The following is a 22467-nucleotide window of genomic DNA, read 5'->3' on the forward strand; positions in this document are numbered from 1 at the left end:
ATTCCCAGTCAGGGCACATGCCTGGTTTGCAGGCCACAGCCCCCAGCAACTGTACATTGATCTCTCTCTCTCTCTCTCTTTCTCTCTCTCTCTCTCTCTCTCTCTCTCTTCCTCCCTTCCCTCTCTAAAAAATAAAATAAATAAAATATTTAAAAAAATAAAGTAAGGCCGATGCAGGGAGAGGAAGAGTGCTGGTTGGTGGTCAGGCCAGAGTACGATGATCACTCTGTTAGGAGCGATGGGAGCTGTGGTGAAGCCGGCAGCCACACCTAACCGGGCACCCACTGTGTCACCCAGAAGGCACTCTGTGTACACGGGCTCACATTTCCTATGACATGAGGTGCACCCCCTCACTCCCTCTGGACTTCTGAAGACAGGGGAAGCTCTCAATACCTGGACATGCTCAAGGGTGCGAACGTCAGAAACCACGGCTGCACCAGCCATTCCTGAGAGTGAGGACATCCAAGGGATTGTACTACACGGGCTGTGAGATACTATGAAATATTAGATGTAGACCTCTCGGCATTAGCTGTCTATTCTGATTAAATTAAAGAGTTGAAAACACCCTTTCAAACAACCATATTATATACTTAAAAAAAACAGGGGAGGGGTTTTCTATGGGACTGTCAGTAACATTTTTACTAAATATGCTAGAAGTAGATTTTGCCTTTTAAGTCATTTCTCTCTCTCTTTCTCTCTCCTACTAGATAATTTTCAGGACCAGATGAAAAGGGAACTGGCCTACCGAGAAGAAATGGTGCAACAGTTACAAATTGTAAGATGCATTTCTATTTCAAAATAAATGTGACCTGATGGGCTTGTTTTAAAACTGTTAGTGTTTTTGCCATGAAAGCCTTTGGTCCACCCACCTCTCAGCTAGTTTAGACACTAATTACAAAGAGATTTACTTAGACACAGGATAAACAGATGTGTCAGTACGTTTCCTCCAAATGTAACTACCTACCATGTGTTAATAGACAGATGTGTAAATTGCCTCTGTGGGCGAACCAGAGGTACCTGCATCGCCTTGCCCTGTGCGCACTTCCCCGCTGTGCTGGGATGCACCAAAAACTCAGGGAGGGGCGATTGTCTTCCAGCTTCCCTCTCCTTTCACCACCCAGACCTCAGCCAAGCTCTCCACTGTCAAGGGAAACCAAGTGTAAACACAATGAAACAATTAAATACACTTGAAGGATGATAAGAAGAAAAGAATTATTTCCAAATGAAGTGTGTTACTCTATCCTAATCACACCTAAGAAGTAGACACTAAGATCTATTCCTACAGAAACAAGGAAACAGAAAGATGTCTGATAAATAAATGTAGTAGCTTTTCTCTTTGTTTTACTTTTTGTTGTTCTGGCTTCTCGACCTTTGTCCCCCTAAAGATGCATGTGGAATTATTCACTGATGCTTTTAAAGCAGTCTCCCAGCTTCCTCCTTTTCATGAGTACGATGGGGAAATGCTCTCTGCTCAGTATCTGTCAGATACTTGTCATCACCTGGATAAAGTCATGCACTGGTCCTCAGTGTTACTCGCAGCATGATTATTATCATTCGGGGGAGAGCTGGGCCGTGCTACCCTTATACCATTAAGCATGTATCTTTGCATACCCACTTGTCTTGTCCGAAGAGGCAGGTAGTTAGCTCTCTGTTAGGACTATTTAACAAAGATGGTTATTAATCTTTTCTTTCTGCATGGAAGAAACCGTGCTTGTGTTAATGGAGATTGCTGAGGGTCATTTTTAAAGCGATCTTGGATTTCATGTTTCTCCCCATCTTGGGCTCTGTTAAATGTGCTGCTTGTTACTCTTAACACCCCTGCGGAGGTTTTCCTTGATCTCAAGTGCTGGTTCACAGCCCTCAGTTCCCAAAACCACCTCAGCATAAAATGCCTCTTCAATGGGATCTTTCTGCTTGTCCTGTTTTATTTTTTGTTTTGATTTTTTTTTTTTTGCACCTAAATTCACTGGGAGCAAAAAGGATTTTCTTAACTGATGGACAACTAAACTGCTAATATAGTATACCTAGTATTCTTAGCTGTTGACAGTAAGAACTGGTAATCACTTACTGTCAATATACTTATTGTTTTCTTTGTCCAAAGGAAGAATTTAAATATAGACTTGTAGGTAAAGTAATATAAAATTGTTAGGCTTTACTGATTTTATTCAGGACATGGTTTTCAGACTCTTAAAATAAAAATTGTCACACGTGAAACCAAAAATTTGTGATTTCAGGGTGGTGGTAAGTCTAACAAAATGGGCATTGAGAAAAAAAAACTAAGTATCTATTTCAGAGCCCCTGTTTAAGCCTAGTTATGTAGCTTAAATGTCTTAATTTTCTTCGACATTTGGTTTCTTTAGCACAGGAAGAAATGGTGTTGCTCCCATGCAGTGGTTTGCAATACCGATAGAAGAAAAAAATGTCTCATCTTTTAAGGTGGTTCACACATGGAAGATCCAGACTAGCTTTACTAAACATTTTTACTATTCTATATTGAAAAATATTTTATCGTAGCTATTTATTTATCTAGACAAGTGTTATTAATTCACATTCCTCTAGATAGTAAATTACTTCTTGTTGCAAATTAAATTCTTTGGGAGGGGCTAGAATTTTTCCCTCTAGTCCTGTAGGTATAAGTCCTAAAATCCACATCCAGGCTAACAACATAAAACTTGGTGAACTGGACGTGACTTGTCCCTCCTGCTTCCTCCCCTTCTTCAGTGTCCTCTACCATAGCATACCAAGAGCTTCTTGCTGCCTCCAGCACCCAGCACTGTGGGGCAGCACCAAACAGCTCTCAGGAAACATTTGTAGAATGGATCACCACCCATGGACACCCCCTGCCCCAACTCTGCTATTCTCCTGTAGCAGTCCTCTTCATTCTTGTTCAAATTTCCCCGGTTTGGTCCTGAGTTCCTCAAATGTTCTTTCATGCTAAGTTACTACTACCAAGATTGCTAAAGCAAGGCATACTGTTGAATTATAGGAAGCTTATGTATTACTGTACTGTCTTGTATCTTACAGACACAAGCTTTAAGGTCTACAGACTTGAGTTCAAGACTCACCCCCTATAGTTCATTCAGTGTCAGTTCTTCAACCCAATGGACCTGTAGTGAGGTCTAACCTAGTGCCCTGATAGGAATATAGTAACATGTGTGTAAGCATGCGATAAACATGAAATGCCCACGCAAGCCATAAAGTGCTATGCCAATAGGAGTGGTATCCCTTCGAAAAATAGTACTTCAACGCTGGAACTATATAAGCTTTGGTGGCCTGAGACATTTTTGTGCAGGAAGGACGTGTGTTCACTTTATGCCGTCTACTTCAGAATGGAGGCACCAGATTCAAGTTTACTTGAACAGAAACATATCAAACCCCTTACTCAGCTTGTTTCATTTGCTAAAGTTCCCAGGGGAAAAGCCTTTAGAGAACCTCATTCTAAAGATTAGCAAGAAGTTGCTAGGTACCATCATTATTGACTTTCTCAATATTTTTAGTTGAATGATCTAATTCATCTGTAAATACGCTTATATACTTTCCTCCCTGAGAACCCAACAATTCACTCAAAATTATTTTATTATTTTATATTTAAAGTTTACAGAACATATATTACAGGATAGTCATTTGCCTACAAAATAGGCATTTTTTTCCTTTAGATGGAATAAAAACCTACTCTATCCTGCAATAATGGAGAATTGAAATATATTAAAATTATCATATTTTGTAATGATTCCCACAGACCCACAATGCATTTATATGCTGTTACAGTGTTCTTATTCAAAAGACTATATCGAAACATCTTGGGTATCATTGCTGTAGAAAGAAAACTTATGAATGTCTTTGGCTCCTGCATTTTTGGATTCTCTGCTGACTATAATTTCTGTACTGTTGCTTCCTTTTCCAGTGTTTCAAATGCAAAGTTATGATGGCTGCACAGTCAGATGATTCATGCTCTTTCTGCATGTACCTTAATGTCAGATTTAAAGCATATATATATATATTTAATATTTATACGTGATCACAAGCTAACTTTAAAAATAGCTTAAAATTAGAGTTTTATAGTATATAACACAGTTAGTGTTAAAGTTCCCCACCCCTGCCTGAGGTTTTCAGATGCTTAAAATGTTTCATTACTAAATCAGATTTATTTATACAAGTAAAGAAATACAATCCTCTCGCTATGAACCAGATACAAAAGTTACAGAATTTAGCATGCTCATGAAGAGTTTACTGTTTAGTATAATATAGAGACACAGATTTCTCATTCCCAAGTGAGTTGTGATTTTATGAAAAATGTGTTCCACTCTGAACACAAAATTAATCAGCGCTTATGATTAAGAGGAGAGTGAAGAAACTTCATAAACGTATACATTGTTATACGTCAAATATATCTCAACTTTTAATAAAAAAGGTGAAGATATTTTACTCTGCATAACCTTTTGATTAAGTTTTTTTCTAAGAACTGGAATATAATATAATTTACAATATGAGCTGAGACCATTACAGCATGATGCCTTGATAAACTATTTTTTTTCATTGCTAATTTGGCAACAGTTTTTTTTTTTTTTAAAGATTTTATTTTATTTTTAGAGAGGGAAGGGAGGGAGAAAGAGAGAAACATCAATGTGCAGTTGCTGGGGGCCGTGGCCTGCAACCCAGGCATGTGCCCTGACTGGGAATCGAACCTGCGACACCTTGGTTCGCAGCCCACGCTCAATCCACTGAGCTACGCCAGCCAGGGCTTGGCAACAGTTTTTTAAAGCAAGTGCATTTATGTACAGTATGAGCTACTACTGGTGGTGTTTTGAAGACATGTTCTTTTTTAGTCGTGGTTCCTGAAGGACATGCTGCACCAGAGAGCACAGGATAAAGGGCTAGACCCAGGTTCACACCCTTTGAATCTGCTGGATCGCTACCCAGAGGCGTGCAGAGGGAGCAAATGTACCAGTCTCGAAGTGCCCTCTGCTGTTTCTCCAGAACGCTGCAGTCGCGTGCGGCTGGGGAAAGGGGTCTTGGAGTTCCCCATTAAAAGCCTCAAGGAACTGTACCACAGCTTTTTTTTTTTTAATCCACTCATCAGCTGATGGGCAGTTGGGTTGGTTCCAAATCTTGGCTATTATAAATGAACATCAGGGTGCATATATTCTTTCGAATTAGTGTTTCGGGTTTCTTCGGATATATTCCCAAAAGTGAAATCACTGGGTCATAAGGCAGTTCCACTTTTAATTTTTTGAGGTATCTCCGTACTGTTTTCCACAGTGGCTGCACCAGCCTGCATTCCCACCAACAGTGCACAAGCGTTCCCTTTTCTCCACATCCTCTCCAGTATTTGTTGTTGATTTACAATGACGGCCATTCTGACAGGCAGGAGGTGACCTGGAGAGTCACTTATGCTAGTGACATAAGCCAGTCAGAGAAAGACAAATACCTTCTGATTTCACTTGTTTGTGGAATCTAATGAACAAAAAAATTAACAAACAAAATAGAAACACACTTATAGATACAGAGAACAGACTGACAGCTGTCAGAGGGGAGGGGAGCTGGGTGAAAAAGGTGAAGGGATTAAGAAAACAAAAAACCTCGTAGACAACAGTGTGTGATGACCAGAGGGAAAGGCGGGTGGGGGGAGTTGGAACAGGGTAGAGGGCGGGTACATGGTGATGGCAGAAGATTTGGCTTGGGTTGGTGAACACACAATACAATATGCAGATGCTGTGTTATAGCAACAATTTTCAACCACCGTACCACAGAATTTTTAAAACCTGCAATACACTGACTATTTAGTCAGGGACACTGACTTCTTTTCACTTAGACCAGCGGTGTCAAACTCATTTTCACCGGGGGCCACATCAGCCTCTTGGTCGCTTTCAAAGGGCCGAAATAATGTTATGGCTGTGTAAATGTAACTACTCCTTCACTGTTAAGGAGCTGAAATTACATTCGGTTCTCTGACAGCAACCTTGAGGCTGACGTGCCCCTGGTGAAAAGGAGTTTGACACCCCTGGTGTAGACTGTCAAATTCAAAAACGGCAACAGCCAACACAACAGTAGCTGTCCGGTGTGACCGAATCAAAATTATACCTGTTATTGTTTTGGGGTTTTTTTTGTCAGATTGGCAAACACACATATTTTTGGTGTGCTGCAGAATTTTAGTAATTAGTTTATATGTGCCATGAGATGAAAACAGCTGAAGGCCACTGTTATAGAACTGTACACCTGGAACCTATATAATTTTATTAACCAATGTTACCTCCATACATTCAATAAAAATACAAAATAAAAAAATATTTTTAAATCTCAAGTAAAACAGTGTTCCATCAATCAAGTTTGGACTAATGTTCCGTCCACGTGGACTTGTGAAAAAGCAGTTTACAACTTCCTGGTGGTGGGAGCACCAGGCTTCCTCTCAGGGAAAGGAGTGAGCGCCCGGCCTCTGTGGCTGCTGGAGGGACCCGCCCCTCTGGCAAGGGCACGGCTCTTCGGTGACAGGGTCCTTCCTTGGGGACTCTCCCGTATTCATCAGGGTGGGAATGGCCCAGATTTCTATTGTCTCAACTCAGAGTTTTTAAAATATGCTTTACATTTTTTTAAAGTGGGTAGAATAGTTACTTTTTTGCACTATATTTTCAGAAAAAGATTCCCCGGCCACTAGAAGATTTCGGTTTTGTGCACGTGATGTAAGTCTGAGCTTCCGTGGAGTCTGCCTTAAGATTCTCCACTAGTCGACAGACTTGGGCTACCATGGGACCTTTTCCAATTATTGATCAATTACTATGCATCTAGACAATGTAATTACCTGCCCTGTAGTTCTGTGGCCTTTTCTCATCTCTCTACTTTCGAGATGTTCACTCACCTGAATGTCTGAGCTTAGGCTAACTCTCTCTTGGCACATACTAAAAAGTTATCAGTTTCGGTAATACCACAATACTTTTGACAGACTAGAGTCAACGGGGTGTTTTAGAAGTAACATAATAACTTTAAAGGTTTTTTGTTTTTTGTCCATGCCAGTCTTGGTGATTTTTAAGCTGGTCAAAATGAAAAGAAAGCTTTTGTAAGTTCTGTTATAGGAACTTTACATGGAATAACCAGCTTAAGTGGAGCCCCCAGGACCCTGAGCTCCCATGCGGGGGCACACTCGCTGAGGTCTCTGTAAGCCGATATTGCATTTCATGGAATCTTAAGTGCTGTCAATTGCAAGAGGCAACCTCCCTTGATGGATCACAAGAAAAGCAGCTGCCAACTGTTGTTCTGAGATGCCATCTACTGTAATACCCAATTTCAGAGATACTAAAATGTGAGCGGAAAAGTGCATCCTAGAATTAAGGAAATAGGGTAGCTCTCATTACAGTTGGGCTGTGTTCTAATATATTGTTTATTTATCATTCATGATTTAGGACTTAGAATTAAAAATACATGATTTTGAGATTGCAACCTTTGCTGTTTATCTTTTTGTTTGGCCTTTATTTCATTTTGTTTTAATGAAAGAAAGGCAATAATCAATATTTGAGTGGGGATAATTCTTGGCACAGGTTTAATTCCAGTCTGGAGATTTGGAATCAGATATGCTTATTTCGGAATGTCCTTGTTTTCCTCTGAGTCCTTTTTCCCTTCTCAGCTTCCCATGTTAATGAAATGCTACATTGTTGTTTCAGGAGGAAAAAAATAAGAGAAAGGAAGAGAGAGAGGGAGGGAGAGAAGAAGGCAGGGAGGAAGAGAGGAAGGGAGGAAGGGAGGGAGGAAGGGAGGGAGGGAGGGAGGGAGGAGGGAAGGCATTTTGACTTAGACCTGAAAGCAGACCCCTCAGACAGTTTTCTTTGGGTTAGGGTGAGGTGCTTACTGGCCGAGATGAGCTAGCCCATGGTGATGTTGATTGACCTATACAAAAAGTGCCTGGCCCAGAGCAGACGCTAAACATTTAACAGCATCTAATCTTGATGTTGAGGGCTCTTTCTAAATGTGAGGGTGGCACAGACACATTCTATTAGGTAATTCTTTTTACCCCAACATTTGTATCATTTCTACTTGTTATCCTAAATAACAGAATTCTTTTCAAGTCTCTGTTACATCATGCATCTAAAGAGAGAGGTGATCGTGTGTTTTGGCCTATTGCAGCATGCACCATCATGGAAAATCAAGACTGGTGTGTCTGTGTTGGCAGCAGGTGTAGCGTGACCTAGAGTGAAAAGAAGAGGTAACTAGAGCAGGTCCCCATGTAACTGCTCTGGTCACGGTTATCTAGCTGATCGAAAATATGAGATTAGGACACTGAACTTTTTGCAGTGCGATATGAATCATTCATCTCAGTGCTGCTATCCGTGCCTTTTACCAACTATACACCTATCAGGTACATCCACGGTGTGGTTGTGCATGAAACGGTGAGATGGCGATTTCAGTCTTGTGCCTTGTTTTCCATTAAAAAGACTGTTTGATTCAACTGACCAGTTATTACAGCAAAATGGTCCAGCTAATCTTAGTCACTAGTGTCACTGCAGATTTGTAACTCCTGTTAACAAAGATGCTTATTTATAGACTGGTAGATCAGGAGAGCAAAACATAAATATGCCGGGAATGAGGGGAATGTATACAGCAGTATTCAAAAGCGTTGCCTAATTGAATGACAATAATTTTATTTCCCTTGTTGCTTTTACATAACAGCCGCATTTCATGTTATATCCTAGAAGGCTGAATAGTTATTTTTTAAATGCAAAGTAGATTTGAACCTTTACAGTTCTACTTTAAGCTCTGTGATGATGAAAGTAAGCGGCATAATGATAGAGGACCTTGACTGGGGTTAGTGCAGAGGCAAATCTAAATAATGCATGTCGTCCAATTTCAACCATTTGAATTTTCTAATGAAAAGTAGCATATCAAATGTGATAGGCTCTCATTCAGTGCCCCAGTAGTGAGAAGTACTTTCGAGTTTATCCAGGTAGAATTCTCAAGGGTCATATTTTCCAGTCAGTGCAATTATTTCTGATGCTTCTTAGTAGTTATTGGGATATTACCCAGAGTAATAGTTTGTGTTTAGTTAGTTCATCTTACTTGTGATTTATAATGATAGCATATTTCATCACTCTAATTAAATGAAAGATTACATTGAACTAGTTGGTAATCACATTCTTGTTTTGTGACTTTGGACATACATGATAACATCATAACTTAGCTTTCATACCTAAATAAAAAAATGAGAATACCATATTATTAAATGCAAAATGTTGAAAACTTCTTTGAGTGAAACGTCACCCAGTAACCTCAGAGACTAGCTATAGCACTAATCGGTGTGATCACCTGTTCTGTCCTTGATGTGCTTTTTAATGGGCCTCAGGAATAAATATTACATCCCAGAAGCTCCATGCTGCTGAGCAGATGGAGACCTTTTCTCCTCAGGGAGGATCCACTGGTATTCATATTGTTAGGCATGATGGAAGATCCCCATTATACATCTGTCTCTGAACTTAGCTTAACCTGGAGAGTTTTGCTTGTTTTTATCATACAGATCCCCTATGCAGCCAGCTTGATCAGGAAAGAGAAGCTTGGGGCCCATCTCAGCAAAAGCTAAAAGGTGAGTTCACCAGAGGAAAGAGATTTCCCTGAACTCTTCGAATTATAATTGCTTGGCCATGTTCTTTATTGATGTGTTTGAAATAGCCCAACGGCCTGGTCAAGTGGTATTCTGTGTTTCAGCCAGTGTACTGATGAACTTCATTCTATCTGGGCATAGGCCTTCCTAAATGAACAGCTAAGTGGGTCCTATTAATTCTATGGAAAATTTCTAAAACTAAGGAAATTCTTTATACATGCCGTGGGAACGATATTCATTCTGTTTTGAGGGTTTCTGCTGTCTGGTTCCACCTGACCCCCTGGTTACTGCCCCTCTGAAGCAAACCAAAGTGTCAGGTGTCAGGCCTAGTGTGTTTCGTCATCTTGGTCTCGCGTTTGCTTCCCAAAAGCCTTCCTGAAATCTGACTTGAAACGAGTTAATGATAGATGGCAATATGAACAATTAGAGGCACTACAGACTTTTGAGAACTTCTGCATTAGCAATAGTAATTCATTCTTTCCTCAAACCAATTACAGTTTCTCTACAGCTGAAGTCAGGTTCAAGGTCGCATCCCTGGCAACAATTTAAAAGACAAATACTCTGGACTCCTAAGGAAAAGAAGACAGTGAAAATTCAATGACTATATTCAGAACATAACTAAGCATTTCAAAAGCAACTTTTTGACGATATGGAAGAAGAAATATAATTATTAGAATTGAAGGAATGCAAAAACTAGGATTTTGTTATCCTTGTAACAGTATGTTAGGATGACTTAACTATTGGAATTGCTAAATCAGGATGAAAGTCAAATGTCAGAGGCAGCATCTATAAATGTTCGTGGCCAACTAGGATTGTGATCTTTTATCACTTTGACCATTCCCATCAGAACGAGTCTTCCCACTTCTTCCCTCCAAAACATATTTTCAACTCAATGGAATTTATTCGCAAAAAGAATTCCATACAATATAGGCTCATAGTCCCTTTTCTTTCCTTCACATGCCTCTTCTGCATATCAAAAGCCTCCTCTACCATGTGCAAATGACAATCCTACTTGTTGCCATCATGTGTGTTAGTGACAACCTTTAGTATTTGACTTAAATCGTGATGATTATGCCATATTTCATCTGGAACTCAAAACTCCTTTCTAGATATACTCTCATTCACATGTTTTCTCTTAGCTTGATGCGCAGGGAACTGATGTGTGTAGAAGAGAGACATGGTGTTTTATGTCTGTGTCGACAAACCAGGAAGAGATTCTAGGGCTCCTGACTGTAGACCCAATGCCTGCTTGCTCTAATGCATGCACTCCCTGCCTTCTGTGAGCAGACAGATTTTTTCTGCAACAGAGGTGGCCAACTAAGTTATTTTGTTTTCATCTCCGTGAAGTCACAAGCAGATGGGCCTGTGAGTTTGGCTCCATTCTATAGATTCAAGTGTTTTGCTTTGTTTTTAATAAATGTAACTGACTTTTTAAAAATCCTCACTCAAGGATGTGGTTTTTAATTGATGTGTGTGAGAGAGAGAGATATCAATGTGAGTGAGAAACAACAATTGGTTGCCTCTTGGACACACCCCAACTGGGGATTGAACCTACAACCTAGGTATGAGCCTGACTGGGAATCAAACTGGTGACCTTTTGGTGTATGGGACAATGCTGCAACCAACTGAGCCACCCAACCAGGGCCAAGCATTTTTCTTAAATCTGAAGTTGACTTCATTATAGTAGACAGGTTTGCACCAGCAGTGTGAAATGAATAATTTTAGAGCAGTCAGATTCCAGTAAATCTTAACCCAGAGTGTCAAGGAGCACAAGGCAAGAATCACCCAAAATGAATGCTGATAGACCCAAAGTGTCAAAAAATAATTTCCTTTCAAATCAAAGAGACCCTATTAGGATGCTTTTGTTAATAAACTTTTATTGAAGTATAACAAAGCCGGCAAAGTCTACAAATGGTAAAAGTCATACAAGTCATATATCTGGCTTTTCTTACCCCATGTTTGTGAGATTTGTCCATTGGAATGTAGTTTGATTTATATTTAGGAAGTTCAATACACTCTCTTTTCACCTCCTTCACTTCCCCGCCTGTCAGACATGAGCTGTCCTTCCACCTGCAAAATGAAGATTCACTGCCCAGAAACCTCGCCTCTGGTGGTGACAGAGCTCACAGCGAGGTGGAGGAAAAGATTGATTTGTGTTTAGTAACTAATGCTTCCTCCATGCTGATTTTTGTTGCCATCCTTGCAGACAACAGGGATTTCTCTAAGTAGACCCTGGTGCTTTCAGAAGATTAGTGGTTACTTAAATGCTGAGCTAAATCAGCCAAGCAGAGAATCACGACCATATTGTTAGAGGCAGTATTTGATTCTCAACATGCCAAGCCTGCAAAGGAATTACCCCAAGAGAGATTACAAAATAAAAATCATTACACCAAGGGAGAGAGACAAATTCTGTCTTGCTGAGTGACCACAGGTTTCCAAATTAGGGACTGATGCATTAACGTCTTATGCAAGAGTGACCCTTAAGGTAGTGCGCTGTGCTCTTGCCACCCAGTGGATTCCAATGTGACTATTACGAGGAGGAAGCTTTTCAAAACCACAGGCAATCCACTTAATAAGCTGAGCAAGTACCGCCACATATCACTGCCCTGCAAATCCTTCCTTGCACCACATTAGGACATAAGAAATTCCATGTGGAGTCAAAATAAAGGTCCACCCAGACCAGATTACTTACTGTGTGATTCCATTTAGAAAGCCAGATTGTTGTTCTGAATGATACCAGCCTCAAATTTTAGGCATACACTCTGAATACTCTTAGCTTTCCCTTGATAACTCCTTAAAGATCCATTACCCATGGATTTATCTAAGCCTTTCTTTAACCTAGGCATAGTCCCCATTGGGGCAATGAATTCTGTTTGTTTAGCTACCAGCTGTGTAAAGTGTAGTTTATTTTATTAATCCTCAAACTACCTCTTAAAACAAGCCCTAATAGATTAGACATTCTCCTGCTCTGCATATTTGTTTTATTGTGAGCTCACAAGTACAATGGAAATGACTTGAAAAATATTTGAAAATTTTGTATGTATTATTCTTTCACCTGGGACTGCTTTTAACACCATAATTATTCCTGACAACCTTCCTTATCTTTGTTGTTTGTGTCCTGCACAGATACCTCAGTATAATCTGTGTGTAATCCATACCCCAAATAAATGCTAACATTCATTTAATTATTACTTTACATTCTTTTTCTTCCATGCACCATTTAACATTATGCAAATGTCATCCATGTACCTAGGTGAAACACCCATGCGCTTCACAGAGAACTCAATAATGTCATATAAGTGGAAAGTGAATCACAGGAAATGGCTCATTCATAGTCACACAGAAACTTATTGACCAAGCTGGAAATAAGAATAACTATAATTTATTGAGCACTAACTATACCAGATAGTAGACTAAATTCTTTGCCACATTATCTTTTTCGATCCTTAGAATTCCATAGAGGAGATCCCACTGTTATCCTCAGTTCATGCCTGAGGATACTGAGACTCAGTGGGTTACTTAGCTGTGAAAAAACCAGGATTCAACCCAGGCCTATATGACTTTAAAGTCACTTTCTTACTAGAATCATTGGGCTGGTTTTGAGAAAGTCTAGCTTCTAAATTTGATTCTACCTCCTTATGTTATCTTGAGTAATATCATTTAATCTCTTTGAGTCTCATGCTCATCTATAACATGTGGTGGCCAAACCTGATCAAAGTCTTTGCCAGCTCTGAAATTTTGACTCTTGCATGCAAATCTCCTGCCATATTCTCTCTCCTTTTCCACAGAGGGGCTGCTTTTATTAAAACCTACTCAAGATCATATACAACACTCAAGGGCAAGACCCACCTACATTTGCCTTATGTCTGCATTTTCTTCATCACTGCTTACTACTTTATATCCTTCTGGAGAGTTTGGAAATATGAGTTTTTTCCCTACACTACCAAAATCTACCTCTTTGGTGAACTCTTGTTATTTGTATTTTACTTCTGGAACGATTGCTACAAAAATAGCAACAGAGAAAAGGTCTTAAGAGGATGTTGAAGGATTGCAATTGAACATTCTGTGTCTTCTTTTTGTGCAGATCAAAGATAAAGGGGCAGGGAGGGGGAATGGCATATTCATTTCTTTCATCTGCAGTCAGACGTAAGAGGACCAGATTCTTTCAAGAGTCTCCATTGAGAATGACAATGTGTTCCCACTGTTCTAAGCACTTTATGTCAATTATCCTATTTAACCTTCAAAACAACCCATTGAGAGAAGTACTGCGACTTTCACCATTCTACTGCTGAACAAACTGAAATGTGGAGAGAGGAGTAAGCTCTCTGTAGTTCCACTAGCTCTCTGGAGCTCTCTGTAGTCTCCTAGCAAATGGCAGGATTTGAGCCAAACCGTTCGGCTGTGAGGTCCACACTTCATCTGCTCTCCTCTATGATAGCCTGAAACTGTGGCCTAATTCACATTTTCTAGTATTGGTTACTAAAATGCAGTTAATAACCAATCCAATGGTTTCATTGGTGTTTAATCACAACAGTTCCAAGGAGTACTTCAACAATTGCTCTAACACCCTAGGTCAGGAAATACAGATTTAACTTGGGCCACCCATCCAGTCCAGCAGGGCACTGGACCATGAAATTCTGCCTGTCCCTTTCACTGCAGGTTGTCTTAACGTTTGTCCAAAACCAAATCAGAGCATCTAGAAGCCAACAAGATGGCTTTACTGTACAGAAGGCATAGCAAACCATCACACTTGGCTTTGGTGGTTCTAGTTTGGCCTCAGCGTCAATGGAGATGCATAACCTAAGATAAACAAATATACGTTAAAGAGGAATATGATTTCATGGTCACCGTTAAAAGTGTTTGTCCAAACTGTTCTAAAAATGTCTTCCCTTACGGATATATCAATACTACATATTACTTAATTTTTTTTTAACTGCCTGCTTGTATCGTGCCAAGTTTGTCATTCTGCACTTTTTGTCTTACTCAGGTGCACAGAACCACTTACTCTCGTTCTCCTGTAAAATACGGCCTGCCACTGAGCACTTCCGACCCACATAAAGACTGTGATTGAAAGGGCTTGAGAATCAAACACAAAATCAGGTTCAGGAGAACCCAAGGACAAGTGACCTCAAAGCCGCAGGGACAACCATGTAAAATAGACTGTAGCGGCCATTCCTTAGTGGGGGGAGGGGGGAGCCAACCAGAGCAGTCAATGCTTGTCGCATCTTTTGGTGGAACCAAAGTCTGAGTCTTTGTGTGTTTAAAGGCCAGCTGAACCCGGAGAGAGCTTTGGGCGCGCTGTTAGCCAACCAGGGTGGGGAACGCGTGGGCGGTCCGCGGTGGTCGCAGTGTTGCAGGCTCGGAGAGGGCAGCCCTGAAGACTGTCTGTTACTGTTGAAGAGGCGATTCTTTGTGGGCGGAAAACACAAGACCCGTCTGTCCTAGGAGTGGAGATCACGTTTCGACAGCTAGGATGGCATCAGCTGTACAAACCTGCTTTTCACAGCAAACTGGACAGACTTACACATGGCCCCCTTCCGCTCTGGTACTTTGCCTGCTGTATGAATGAAGATTGTATTCCTCTGGAAATATTTTACAGTTTAATATTGAGTGTAATTAAGAATATAATCATGTTATCAAAAATGGTATTTAACTCTGTTGTAGTTTCTTTAACATTCATGTGGATAAAAAAAAGTCTATAATAAAAAAAAACTATGAAGTAATAGCTGTGTTCATGTAGTTAAATGCACATTTGCTTGGGGTCAACTAATAGAACCTAATACTTTTTAGAATTATTTTGGCATACATTTTGAATAAATTATTTTTTAAAATGGAATTCCTTCCAAAATGATTATTAAAGTCTAGATTAGCCTTTGGCCATTGTCAGCAGCCAGAGCCCTCCATCACATTGGGATCCACAGAGGTAAAGGACTGCTCTCACTTCCTGCTAGGTCTTCTGCCCTGTTGGGGATGGAGTTCATGTTGTGCCTTCCTCCTTGCTGTGGCATTGAGTCAAAGTGAGTGAGATCATGTCAAAAATTCCACCTTTCAGAATTTCTGCCTTGCAGAGAGATAGAAGGGCCTGACCTGGCGACCCCTTTGGGGCCAGGCTTGTTCAGGGAGTGCTGGGTTGCACGGAGTCTACTGTGGATGGCCTCCTGGCCTGAGGTGGCCCAGACCATCCTAACCAAAGAGGCATCTCGCCAATGGCATCCCTCAACGGATTTCAAAAGAGGTTTAAAATGTATCACCAGGATATTTGATACTTTCTTCCATAATCATGGAGGAGATGGTTATCTCCATGATTATGAATTATCCTAAAAAGCATCACAATTTATCCTTGAGATAAATTTTCTTATCCCTCACTGCCATATTAAGAAATCTAAGGAGGGATACTCACAGTGATTTTCTTCCTAGCCTATGAGGAATGGAAGCCAGGTCACAGAAGAGATGTAAACCGAGTCCCAGCACCTGACGATAGGTTCTCAATGATGACTAGTCAAAAGGAATCTGGAGACACTGCAGCTGACCCTGGAGGGGGCAGAATGTTCTCTCCGAAATATCCCTCCAGGGGGGGCCTGGGTCTGGGCAGGGGGCTCACATAGCCCTTCCGATATGTCACAAATTCTGAAACTGGCAGCTGTGCTTGGCGGGGGTTGGGGGGTGTTGGTGGTGACAGTGGGGCATGTAACTGGACAGTGAAGTTGAATGATGGATCATTTTCTCCTGTGTATTTTAAATTTCATATAGTGATAGAAGCCCAGCGTCCTTAGCTTTCTATGTGAAGCCGGTAATACCAGAGATGAGAGAAAATCATCTGGGAGGACACAAACCCGGCTTCCTGAGCAGCCCCCAAGGAACAGCCGAAGTCATTTTCTGCAGGACCCAGTGCAAACGCAGGGACCAGGCAGCTTCTCGGAACGAGAGCAGCACCTCGGGTAGAGATTCCCAAGGGAGAAGTGGGGGGTCTTTGCCTTGTAGCTGCCTTAACTGGCAGTGTCAACAAGCCTTGAAATGTCATTCTTTTCTTTCCAATCACAATTTTTAATGGCTCAGAGTTATAGTGCCCAAGTCAGCAAATGATCTTGTAGCATATGGGAAATAAGAACCAGGTAACTTGGCGAGTGTGCCTGCGTGCCTGGAGTTATTAACTGTGGCACGGCTCTGAAATGAGTTCATGGCCAAGCTCAGTGTGGAAGACCACTGACCTCTGCTAATGAGAATGCCGAAACCATGCCAGTTCCTTCCAATTATCCACCTAAACTCCAGGAGCCCAGCTGCACATCTTTCCCTGGGCACCAGGAGACTCCTATTGTCCTTATTCTCACAACCTTAGAGTTTCCCCATAATTTGAGGTCTTTTATCAGACTGAGTCCACTCCGTACCAGCACCAGAGCTTAACAGTCCTCCGTGCAACCGTGAAATTATACAGCAAAACCCAAAGCTCCAGATAAAAAGAGTCAAGAAAATCCAACATGTGGTATGGATACGTTGTTTACCCATATGTTTTTCTCGTTAAGGGGAGTGAATCTCTCTTCTCTAGCAATGCTTGATGATTCTAAGTTGGAACAGAAAGAATTTGTCGCTAAAATTCTTGGATATGATTGGGTTACCTGAGCTGCCTTGTAGAAACAGACAGGACATCCATCTAAAGCACTGCGTGGGGCTAAAAATAAAGCCACTCTTCAGAAGGACAAATAACCCTTGGCTCCACAAAATGACAGCAGAAAAAAACACTGTGCTCTTTCCTTTGACTATTTTATCATGTCAGAACTTCAAGGTCAACCCAACCATTAGCTAATGAAGAATACGGGCAATGCAAATAAAATTCTTCATTTTAGCTCCAGATGAAATTATAAGATCAGAAAGGGCCCTAGCAAATCAAAACAGAAATCCTGGCATTTCCTATAGGGATAGACTAAACATTTCAGACTAATGCTTTTGATCCTCAGAATGCCTTGAGTAATTGCTCATCTATTTGCCAGAGGCAAGGAGAGTGGGACACTGCATCCCAGGTTCCTTAGATTGAGCAATCACTGTAGCCAGGGAGAACGCTCTCCTAGCTACAGGGGATATGGTTGAGCAGATAGGACCTCTGTTATTTAAGACAGCCTTGGCCAGCAGTGGGGAAGGGCAGAGAAGAGGAACACCATCTGCGTGCTAAGGATGTGTAGCCACCATTGAATGGGGCACTTCCAGCTGACTCCAGGACGAATGAAGAGAGCTGCTTTGTCTCTCCCTACTGAGCTGAGCACACAAAGTTCAATTCTGACCATTTACAAGGCGCCTCATAGACAACCCACACCACAGTTTGTAATCATTCATTCACTCCCTGTCGTAGGAAGGTGCGCACTAAAAATGTTATGAGGACTGGGGATGTTTGCTTCAGCTCGCTACCATCTCCCTAGTGCTGCACACAGTCCCTGGCAAATAGTAACTACACATTTTTTGTTGAATGAGTAAGTGGATCTCATTTATTTTATTTGAGCCAATCATAAGGGAAGGTCATTCCACTGTGACTACTTTACATGCTCTCTCAAAGAATGTTGACTCTTCATTTGGTTTCAGATGACTATGTATGGCAAGTTGCTAGTGAATGTCCAATGGTATCCATTCTCAGAGGGCAGTGCACCTAGGTAAAGGACTGCATTCCCAGGCTTGCTGGCAGCGGATGTGGCCCCATGACTATGTTCTTTCTGGTGAAGGAGATGTAGGTGGAAATATGTGGAACTTGCAGGGAGGTCACTTCAAAAGAGCTTGACTTAGGCAGTGTCAAGCTGCTAGCTCTTGAGGGCTCAGGTGACAGTTGTGGGACTCCTGGACTTGGGTCAGTAACCACCACGCAGGACCAGGAAAAGAAATCCAGGGCTTTCCACATGCAGCTTGACTGCAGTCTTGATTTGGGCTCAGGAGTAACAGTGTTACAGTTTCAGGAGTAGGAATGGCAGGAGGGCTGGTTTTCAACTGAGAAAGGATCTGAAAAACACTAAGAGCAGAGAATCTTTCTGCAAATGGCCACTTATTTCCATCACAGGTCTAATACACATGTAATTTAGAAGTAATAAACTTATGTTCCATAAAGTAAATAATCATCGTGAAAAGCCACAATTCTCTACTAAATTAAGAATTTCCCTGAAAGCATTGGTAATGTCTGGAGTTTTCACATAATAAAACTCATTCTTCTCATCCAACTTTTACATCATCTCACTATTAAAGACAGTGGCTTCCTGGATGATTGTTAATGATGGTTTTCTTTATTATATTTTAGACCATTTAGCAAAGTTTATTGATTTATACTTCCTTGTAATTAGTTGTAGTGATTAAAATAGCTTTTATGGCTCCCCAGAGATTGACTTTATAAAGAATCAACATTTCCCCCAAATTGTGTGCTTTTAAAACATGGTTAAATACTGTTTGAATTAAGGACGAAGCCATCACTGGTGAAACTGATTTTCTATGTAGTTGCTTTCTCATCCCTCTATTTATATGGCACAACCATCAATCCAATTACTTGGCAGCCAATAATAATAACAGCAGCCAACTTTCATTGAGTGATTACATTGTGCTAATGTCTTAATGCATTATTTCATCTAACAACCCTATGAGGCAGAACTGTTTAACTATTTAATTAAAACTTGAAGGAGTTAAGTCACTCAGCTCATGAGTGGCAAACCAGGAATTTGAACCTATGGCTATTGTGACTTCAAAGGAAAAGCCTGTTGGCAAAGAACTACGCAGTTTGCATATTACCTAGAAAAAGGAAAGCTACTCCACAATAAAACCGGTCCCCGGAGACTTTCTAATGTCTGTAGGCACCCTTCCTACTATACTTTGGTTTCCCTACCCACTCACCCCTCATCTTTCCCGAGTATATGAGGTTGATGCAACAAAGGTTAGTAAGGTCATGTTTGCAAAGACAGATTTTTTTCTTTGATCCACTCCATGAGTAACAACAGACATAAGAAAGTCCCTTAGGAGATACTAATTAATTCTCAGAACTCCTAAGAGGCTTCCTTCCTGTAACATTAAGGAATAAGGAAAGAAAACTCTTGGCAACAACAGATGGGTGTTCCATCTTCTAGAACAGGACTTTTTATTCCTAACTCTCAATAAGCCGAGGCTAATTGACCCTGTGGCTGCCCCAGAACCAAACTGAATTGACACGGTGTTTGCACATAGCTGGAAGCTTAAAAACTGATACTAGAAAAATAAATACGATATAAGGGTTTGTACCACCATGTTCATCTTGGAAATTTTTGACGCTACCTATTGTCTACAACAGTGGCTTTCAACCCTTTCCACCTCACAGCCCACACAAACTAATTACTGAAATTCTGCAGCACACTAAACAATATATTTTTGCCAATCTGACAAAAAAATGGGTATAATTTTGATTCATGCACACTGGATGGCTATTGTTGTGTTGGCTGTTGTCATCTTTTTATTTGACAATCTGAAGGAAAAGAGGTCAGTGCCCCTGACTAAATAGTCAGGTATGGCATGTTTTTTTTTTAATTAACACAAGTATATTTCTGGACTTTTTAAAAGATTTTATTTATTTATTTTTAGAGAGGGAAGGGCGGGAGATAGAGAGAGAGAGAAACACCAATGTGCGGTTGCTGGGGGTCATGGCCTACAACCCAGGCATGTACTTTGACTGGGAATCAAACCTGCGCTCAATCCACTGAGCTACGCCAGCCAGGGTGGTGTGGCATGTTTTTAAAAATGTTTGTGGCACACCTGTTGAAAATCGCTGGTCTACAAAATAACCCCCAAACCCTTTCCTGTCATCAAGGCCCTGTACAATTCAGAGCCACGCTACATGTGCCCTCTCGTAGCAGAATTTTTTCCTTTTGTTAGCCCCCAATGCCTATCCTCTTGCCCTTGCTGACACCATTTCTCCTTCCTCTCTTCTTTTCTAAGCTCTGCCCAACCCTCAAGATTCAGCAGCCCAAGTCCATCCCTGGCCCTGGCTTTCCAAACCCCAGATTTTCTCCCTCCTCTAAGCCCTGTACGGGTACTTGACTTTCTGCACCAGTCACTTGGCCCTTCCTATATGCTGCCTTGGGTTTCTTATTGCTCTCTCTATCTCACATGGGCCCAGCGAGACAGGAAACTCCTTTAGGGCAGGAATAGTCCCATTTCTACACTGCACTGCGTTTGGCTGGATAAATGCAGCTGCTCCCTAAGTGTTTTCTAACGCAGATGACTTGGATGTCTTAAATACTGTAAACTGTGCACAGGTTTTCAGAGAACTCTCAAAACTTGGGGAAGGATCAATATACAGAAATGTGGCCAACCAAGCTAATCTTCTTTCTGAGCCACACTTATTCATTATCATCATTCCTCCTTACCTGCTACTCCTCCAGTTCAGAATCTCTATCTGTCTTCTGCTTACACATACAGATGCTTCTTGACTTTACAAGCTCCATGTATCATGTAGCTTTGCTCCAGATCCAAAGTAGGTTAATTCCACCAACATCAGAAAATGACTCTGGTGAGTGGTTGTACAGTGTCCCTGGATTTATGAATAAGTGCCACATAGTCGTTCTTGAACTTTGCCTTCTTCTTAAGCTGCTGCCCTTTTTATCCTTCCTGTCCTTTCCAATTCTTTCTTCTTGATTCTTCATAGATTCATTTGCTCCTTGGAACCTGGCTTCTGCCTTCACATATGACCACATTTATCTTGACTTTTATTGAATCATGAATTTATTATGAGCATTTTATTTTGTTGAGTCCTAATTATATTTCTTGTTTCTTATTGAAGGAAGAAGGTACCTTTTCTTTCCTTCCTTCCTTCCTTCCTTCCTTCCTTCCTTCCTTCCTTCCTTCCTTTCTCTTTTATCATATTTGTAGTTAAGACAGATTAAGAAATGCTGCAGTAACAAATAAAACCCCAAGTCTCAGTCAGTCAGTGGCTCAACGTTCTAAAAGTTTATTTGATGATCATATCACCATCCACTGTGGATCAGGAGAAAAGTTTCCTTCCATGCTGTGGTTCTGACAACCCTGAGATCTTTGGAGTTCTCTATTAGGCCCCTTCCCTTACAAAGGGAAGAAAGATCAAATAAAAATTCACTGTTTCTTAACTGCCTTGGCCTGAAAATGTAACTCACATTTCACTGGCCAGAACTGAATCATGCAGCCCCACCTAACTGTAGGGAACACTGAGAAATGTGGACATTTTGCGGACCCAGGCAGAATTGAATGGGATATTGCTGAACATTCATAATTGCTACCATACCATATTACTTCTATCTTCTAGTTGATGATCATTTTATCTATTACATGGAATCTATTTTTATTCCTTTTTTCTATAAGAGATTCTTCATGGGGCGCATTTACTTCTTGTTCTCTTTTGAATCAGTGCTTTTGAGGAGGGCGGCCAACCTCTCTCGTCTTAGATTCTTTTCATTGACTAGTTCCATTTCTTATAACTTCTTGCTTTCTGCCAACGCATTGCTGGAGTACATCTTCAAATAACTTTTCAAAAAGGATGCATGAAACTTATTTCCATTAGAATATAAGTTTCTTAAGGGCAGGGATCATCATGTGTATTGTTGTATCTCAATTGCCTAAAATAATGCCAAAATGGGTACTCAATAAATATATGTTGGTTGACTCGGCAAAAACTGAGCCTTTGCACATTTATACATTTTTTTTGAAAAATGATTTTTGTTCAGAATGTTAGTTTGGCCTTTGTTTTTGAAATCTTGATTTTAACCTTACCATTAATAATTTGATTGGCTATAGAACTTTAGGTCCAAAGTATTTCCTTTCATAACCTTAGGGGGGAAAAAAACTGTCTCTCTCTCTCTCTCTCTCTCTCTCTCTCAAATCAATAAACATATCTGCAGGTGAGGGTTAAAAAAAGAAATGTATTTAAT

General features: G+C 40.8%; 1 protein-coding gene across 1 annotated transcript in view; it reads left to right on the forward strand.

The window, feature by feature from the left end:
- SKOR2 (SKI family transcriptional corepressor 2) overlaps positions 1-15284 on the forward strand; it is a 41190-nt gene extending 25906 nt beyond the window's left edge. The window contains exons 6-8 of the mRNA XM_028524918.2: positions 708-775; positions 9497-9562; positions 14568-15284. Of these exons, the coding sequence (XP_028380719.1) occupies positions 708-775; positions 9497-9559 (131 nt within the window). The 3' untranslated portion in view covers positions 9560-9562; positions 14568-15284. The remainder of the gene's footprint in view (positions 1-707; positions 776-9496; positions 9563-14567) is intronic.
- Positions 15285-22467: the final 7183 nt, after the last annotated feature.

This window comes from Phyllostomus discolor, chromosome 9, assembly GCF_004126475.2.
Source record: "Phyllostomus discolor isolate MPI-MPIP mPhyDis1 chromosome 9, mPhyDis1.pri.v3, whole genome shotgun sequence".
In the NCBI taxonomy this organism is placed as follows: Eukaryota; Metazoa; Chordata; class Mammalia; order Chiroptera; family Phyllostomidae; genus Phyllostomus; species Phyllostomus discolor.